The sequence below is a fragment of the Oryctolagus cuniculus genome, chromosome 11 (assembly GCF_964237555.1).
Source record: "Oryctolagus cuniculus chromosome 11, mOryCun1.1, whole genome shotgun sequence".
NCBI classification, from domain to species: domain Eukaryota; kingdom Metazoa; phylum Chordata; class Mammalia; order Lagomorpha; family Leporidae; genus Oryctolagus; species Oryctolagus cuniculus.
Window position 1 is genome coordinate 48,157,816 of NC_091442.1, and position 6,756 is coordinate 48,164,571.

The following is a 6,756-nucleotide window of genomic DNA, read 5'->3' on the forward strand; positions in this document are numbered from 1 at the left end:
CACAGGCAACTACAAATCAAACCCATCATTGGGTTTCACCTCATCCCAGTTAGAATGGCTTTCATACAGAAATCAACAAACAACAAACACTGACAAGGATGTGGTTGAAAGGGTATCCTAATCCATTATTTGTGAAAATGTAACTTGGTGCAGCCACTGTTGAAGACACATACCTCAGAAATCTGAATATATACCTACCATATGAACCAGCCATCCCACTCTTGGGAGTTTATCCAAAGGAAAAGGAATTCAGAACATGAAAGAGTGGTCTGCACCCCAATGTTCACTGTGGCTCAATGCCCAATGGCTAAGATATGGACTCAACCCAGATGTTCATCAACTGTTGACTGGATAAAGAAATTCTGGTGTATTTACACTGTGGAATACTACTTAGCTTAAAAAACAATCCTGTACTTTGCAACAGCACTATGACTTCCCAGTGCGGGCTCTAGCTGGCCCAACTGCCTCAGGGAGCTGATGGGTGAACTGGTATAACTGTGTGCAGCTGTACACATGGTATCTGTGCCGCAGGCGGGGTAGAAGTCAGCAGCCCACAGAACATTAGGGAAGGTCTGCTGAGAGGACCTCAGGAAGTGACCTCACTTCCTTGACAATGGCCACAACAGAACCTGGAACCCCGGTTACCAGGCGCCCACAATGTGGTGCTGGTGACCCAGCCAGTTCAGTTGGTCAGAGGCCATCGAGCAGATATGTTCTCGTGTTGTCTCCCAACATCCCAAGGCCCAGGCCGGGGCCAGCCCCAGGCTGCGGATATTCTCCAGAGCTACAGACATTGGGTCAGCCCTCGCCCACAGCAGCTCTGGCAATTCTCTCAGAGGGAAACCAAGGTGATCTCAGCCAGCCAGGCCAGGGGTCCCTGGGCAGACCTCCCCTTTGATCCTCCTGGGTGGCCCTGCATCCACATTGGGTGGTGTGGACGGGATAGTTTGGGAGCTCCGTGACCCATGGGAAGGGACCGGGGGTGGGATAGGGACCTGGTGGTCCCATGACAATTGCAGGAGGGTGGGGGCAGAACATCAGGGCCAGGATTACAACCACCCTCCTTGTCTCACCCCAGAATGACAGTGACATTGCCACACCCCTGGAGGACACCAGCGGAGTGGGGACCATGGTGGCAAGCAGGCTGGAGGGGGAGCCCTCGCCAAGAGCAGCTGATTCAGCTCCAGTGGAGCCGGCCCCAGCTGAGATGGCAGCAGCTAAGATGGGGCCAGGACCAAACCTGGAACCTGAGGATCCAGCAACAGTGGAAACTGTGCCATCCCTGTTGCCTGCCAGCAGCGTGGGGAGCCAGGAGTCAGGCAAGGTGGAGAAGCTGGTGAATCAGCTGGTGCCTGCCCAGCAGAGAAGGGACCGCTTCATCGTCCCTGCATTCCTGCTCATCTATCACAAGTTCACCACCACCCAGCAGGTGCTGCATGTGCTGTTCCAAAGGTGAGGGCCTGCACTTGCAGGCGTAGTGGGAACGCGCCACCCTTGGCTGGAACTTGGTGACACCCTACTCCCCTTCAGGGCCTCAGTGTGTTCTTGCAGCATCTTGGTGAGCGGGGGAGTGTCTCCCAGGGTGATAAAGTTCTTTCTAAGCCTGGTCCTGAGGGATAGGTTGCCCAGGAGGTCTGATTTAGAGATTTCCTCCCATGGCTCATGAAACAGCCTGGGACCTAAGGCTTCATCTCTCACGGCCATAGGCAAAGCTGCTTTGCTGTTCACAAAGAACCTTCCAGATTCCCTCTGGGGGTCCCTGTCCTGATAATGGCCTGAATAGGACCCCTAGGGGCTGCTGGAGGGGATTCAGACCTCTCAACACCTTAGAAGGAGCTCAATTCACCCACAGAGCAAACATAAGAAAGTGCCCACTGTGTGCAGGCACATACCCAGGAACTTAGCAAACGACATCCCACAGCACAGACCACCCTATCTGCCTTGCTTTGCTTCCCCTGTAGTCAGGGAGTCAGCCCCTCCCCCAGACCTCCTGGCAGGTGGCACACAGGACACCACAGGTGACACCTCCTGTCCTCCTCTAGGTATGCATCCTTTCAGCCTCACTGTGAAGAGGACGACCGCACTAAGGAGTGAGTGGGCCTTGGGTCAGGAGGGAGGTTCCATTCTCCCCAGCAGGGACACGGGGGTGCAACTAGGGGGCTGACCGTAACCCCATCTCCTACATTTCTGTGATTAATGCTATAGGGCTGATGAGGTCAGTGACGTTGCCTACAGCAGAGAACAGCATTGTCTGGGTTCCTGGGCATCTGGGGAACGGTGAGAATTCATCCACAACACAACTCAAACAGGCTGGCCCACCCCTTCCCATTTCAGGGGCCTGCCTGGAGGCAGGCAGCAGCCGGCTCACACATGCGCCGCCGCTCAATGCCCACCTGCAAACAAGGCCGTGTATCCTCAGCCCAGAACCCAGAGTCACAGGGGTGAGGGAGAGTGTGGGCAGAAGGTGTCTGACTCTGCTGACCTCCTGCTACCCCTAGTGCCCTCTGCTCCTTCCTTGGTACCTGGCGGGACTGCTACCCGGAACACTTCTGTGAGCCTCAGGACCTGGCCAGCCTGAATCAGCTGCTGGCCTACGTCCAGCTCCAGATGCCCAGCTCAGACCTGGCACGCCGAGCCCAGCTGCTCCTGATGCAGCTGGAGGATCCAGAGCCCCAGGAGGCTGAGGCTGAAGTGGAGCCCGAGGGTGAGGACGACTGGGGTGTGTGCGTGGGAGCCTGAGAGGGTCTCAGGGCTGCCCCACACTGGGAGGAGGCTCCAAGGCTGGTGTTGGCTGGAGTGAAGACCAGGCTCAGAGTCCCAGGGCTGCAGCACATTCCGCCCAGGGCTCTGCTGTGGGCACAGGGCTGGGGCTCTTCTGGAAGCCAGCGACATCTCCCTCTTGGCAAGGACAGCAGGAAGGGGCAGTGGTGTTCATGACATGTTCTCCTCCTGCAGCTCCAGCACCAGGGGGAGACCTGGAGGTTCCTCCCGCAGCGGCTGCTGCACTTCTGGGGTCAGATTTGGTGGCAACCCTGGCATCTGCTCCCCAGCCAGAGCCACCTGAAGCCTGTCTGTCCCTGGCAACTGTGCCAGCTCTGGAGGCCCTGGAGCCCCCTGCATCTCCAGAAGCCAAACCAGAGCCACAGCATCCCCAACCCTGGTTCACGAAGCGGCGCTGGCCCTGGGGCCACCAGCGTGGGCAGCACACAATCTCCAATCAGGACCGTCCCCACCGTCGTTCACCCAGCTGGGTACGCACCCTTCTAAGCTGTTTCCCCATCCACTCATCGGGGCCCCGCTCTGGCCCCAGCCACGAGTGAAACATCTGTGGTGGCAGCAAACCCGGCTCTGCACAGCTCAGCTCCTGGGTCCTCCCAGGGCCACCTCCAGCCAGAGCCATTGTTCCCCTCACCATCAGTTTATTTATAGCTCCCTCTCCTTCTCTCTCAGACAGTTTATTTAAGTCCCCCTCTGTATGTAGTACAATATAGCTCTCTTCATGTTCCTGTGTGGATGCCAGTGCATTGAGTCCCCACCCGTGCTGTGCAGCCACCTTCTCCCTGCTGCACAAGGGAGCCCCACACTGAGCACACAGGGACCTGGGGGGAACCCGCCGCTGTCCTGGGGCAGGGAGGAGGAAGCCCCTGTGTGTCCAGGGTTCACTGACTGCCCAGAAGAGTGAGGAATCCAGGGGAACCATGGGCGCGGCCCTGGGCTGGTCAGTGCTCCCTCATGGTTAGGGACATGGGTTCTGAGGCTAGGCAGAGTGGCTGGTGTCCTCACTGGAGCCCCAGTGTTCTCCTCTGTGACGTGGACTCACAGCCCTCCCCACCGGGTGCCATGGATCCAGGTGAAATGAGATGCATGTGGTTCCCTGTGCACTCCACGAGCTCCCAGCTCCTCAGCCTCTGGATCCTGAATGAAGACTCACACAGGTTCTGCATGGACAGGGCGGCCTTTCTCCCAGCGTGTTAAACCTTGTTGACTGGGGAACCGTGTCACCATCTGTCACTGTGATCTGAGCTGTGCCAGCCCATATCCCAGTGCCCACGGATGGGGCTGTGACAGGAGGAGCCCAGGTGTGTTTGGCCTGGATGGTGCAGGCAGTGGTGTCCACAACACAGGAGAGAAACCAGGCCAGGCCAGGCCAGGAACCACCCCCATTGACAAGATTGCCCATGGTTTAGGCTGAGACGCACTGTGGCTGCAAATGGGAGTCTGTGCAGTGTCCCTGGTTTTGGGGATGACTCCCTGCATAGACTGCTGCTCTGTGCCTGACACCTGGCCGAGAATTGGGCCCTTCCTTGCCTGAAATCCAGTGGCCATGGTCGCTGACACAATACTGAGTCCCTGCGCATCGTGGGTCTGGGAACCTCGGGGTGGATCCCCTCTGCTGCTGCACCGAGACCATGGTAAGCACCAGGCAAACCATGTGCAGAATCACAGCTCAGAGCCAGAAGCTACAGGGAGGTGAGTGGTTAGGGGAATTAGTTTTTTGGAAGACTTTGAAACCCATGGTGATTTTCTTCAAGGTTTTCTCAACTTTTCCACAGGGTTTGGGCTGGGGTGGGCAGGTTGCCTATGGAGCTTGAGGGAGGCAGCTGAGTCAGTGGGAATTGGGCAGGTTCTTGTGTTTGTGGAGGTGTCCAGGACCACACCACACTGTCCCTACCCACAGTGGGCACTCTGGGAAAAACCATGGATCATCCCCCCTCCCCAAGCTACCTGGCATCTGGGAGCCCTAGGTGCTAACTGTGCAGGATCTGAGGAGGGTGCAACTGTATGCAGGTCCAGGCTGTGAGACTGGACGGTGACAGGGCTATGGAACAAGTCAGAACAGAGAGGAGATGTGAGTGGCTCACTGCCACAGAGGGACATAGCCCAGTGTGTCCAGGTGTGTCGCCAACAGAAGAAAATGAAACAACCCCAAATAACAACAATATAGAAAGACCAAGCAACAACCATGACCTCAGTGAGGAAAATCAGAATCCCAAGTTGCGACAACACAGAATTAGAAACATCTGCTCTACTTTCCAATCCCCCCAAAGCCCCCACAACGAAAACCATCAGCCAAGTGGGGGAAAGACAAACAGAAATACATGACCAATACTCATGGGAAACAAACTGACAACAAAAATGACCTCTGAGGTAGCTTCTAAATGTGACCATTTTGGTCTGGAACCATTCCCTCCTCACTTCCCTCCCTGCCCTCCATCCTGTGGACAAGTATTAGCACATGCAATGTTTACAGATGGCGTAACAAACTTTCATCCAAAAGTCATTTACAGAGGACATGCTTTCCCATGAATGTCAACAGCAATTATATAATAAAATATGTGAATTTTACTACCTTGTCATACACTGGCAACCTCTTGAACATCTAGAAACTAGGTGTTACAAAATTAGGAGTCATTTGTCCACTATATACACTATATAAATAGTAAAACGAAAGGACCCAAACACAGAAAAATGGCTGAAAGTAGCCCAAGCAGCAACACATCATCATATTACCTCTTACAATTCCTCGCCTCCCACCTTCTCCAAACCACAGAACACTCAGGATGCTCAAGGCTCCCAGACAAGGCCAACAATTCCATTCCCCAGAGACGCATTTCATGAGTTTTAACGAAAAGATATAGAGGTATGTCACTACTTCTGCATTTAACCTAGGATTGTTCAAGAACCAAGGGGCATCACGCACAAGACCTGCGGTGTTTCTAACTCTCCCCTATGGTACTTCGGCGGCCTCTGTCCATCCATCCAGGAACCCTGGATGCAACCACAGCCTTTGGTTTGGAAAGGCCGTGCGTAAAGCAGAGAGCAGCTTCCGCATCTGACACACGCAGGCCTCCCAACAATGGCTGGCGCATCCTCCTGAGGGTGGCTGGCCTCTCAGATGGCCTTCTCCCTGCACACACCAGCGTCCAGCTGCGCCCAGCCTGCCCACCCTGGCCCATGGCCGCTCACTGCTCCGCCGCCACCGTCCCGCGAGTCTCTGTTTCCTTCCTGGCTGCTCCCCGCACTTCCCTTCACCGAGGCCTCGGTCCAGTCACTCTTCTGGGGCCTGCTGTGGTGTCTGCCAGCTGCAACACCGTGCTCAGCCCAGGCCCCGCCTCTGCGAGGCTCCAAGGCTGGAGGACCAGGCCACACTTGTGTACTGGAGCCCGCCTCACCTGCTAGACCCTGGAGCTGCCAATGGCCTCTGCGGCCTGCCAGTGCCTGCCAGGCTCCTCGCCTCACCGCACGCGCACACCAAGGGCCATGCTCCCTGCACAGCACCCAGGAGGACTGGAGCAGCCATTTGCAAATGCTGCCAAACTGCCAAGTGCAGCATCACTCTTTACTCTAACCACACAAGCACACACAGGAATACACTACACATGCAAACACAACACGTGCACCCCACACACATCACATACTCACACCCATGCACAGACAACACACAGACACCATACATAAACCCCCCCCAAAGACTCAGTGACAGCACACATACACATGTGCACACATGCACTTACACACTGCACTGACACACAGACACAAACATGAACACATGCACATACGCATACCCTCCCACACACACAGACTCATTTGCACACAGGCACACATGCACACAACCCACACAGACTCACAGACATCACACATACCCACAAGCACACAGAGATGCACAGACACAGGCACACACAGATGCACACACACACAGCACAACCTACACACTCTTGGAAAGCCTACATGTGTTCATTGATTGTACTGAATCAA

The 6,756-nt window shown here is 55.5% G+C and overlaps 1 protein-coding gene across 1 annotated transcript; it reads left to right on the plus strand.

Annotated features, from left to right (window-relative positions):
* Positions 1-636: 636 nt before the first annotated feature.
* CDRT15L2 (CMT1A duplicated region transcript 15 like 2) lies at positions 637-2,462 on the plus strand. The gene is made up of 3 exons (XM_070051443.1): positions 637-848; positions 1,079-1,452; positions 2,043-2,462. Exons 1-3 carry the CDS (start codon positions 711-713, stop codon positions 2,092-2,094), a joined length of 564 nt encoding a protein of 187 aa, XP_069907544.1. The 5' UTR covers positions 637-710; the 3' UTR covers positions 2,095-2,462.
* Positions 2,463-6,756: the final 4,294 nt, after the last annotated feature.

Coding starts and splice junctions, on each gene's coding strand:
- CDRT15L2 (XM_070051443.1), top strand. CDS start 711: ATGTTCTCGTGTTGTCTCCCAACATCCCAAGGCCCAGGCCGGGGCCAG. Junction 849..1,078: donor TCTCTCAGAGGGAAACCAAG/GTGATCTCAGCC, acceptor GTCTCACCCCAG/AATGACAGTGACATTGCCAC. Junction 1,453..2,042: donor CTGCATGTGCTGTTCCAAAG/GTGAGGGCCTGC, acceptor GTCCTCCTCTAG/GTATGCATCCTTTCAGCCTC.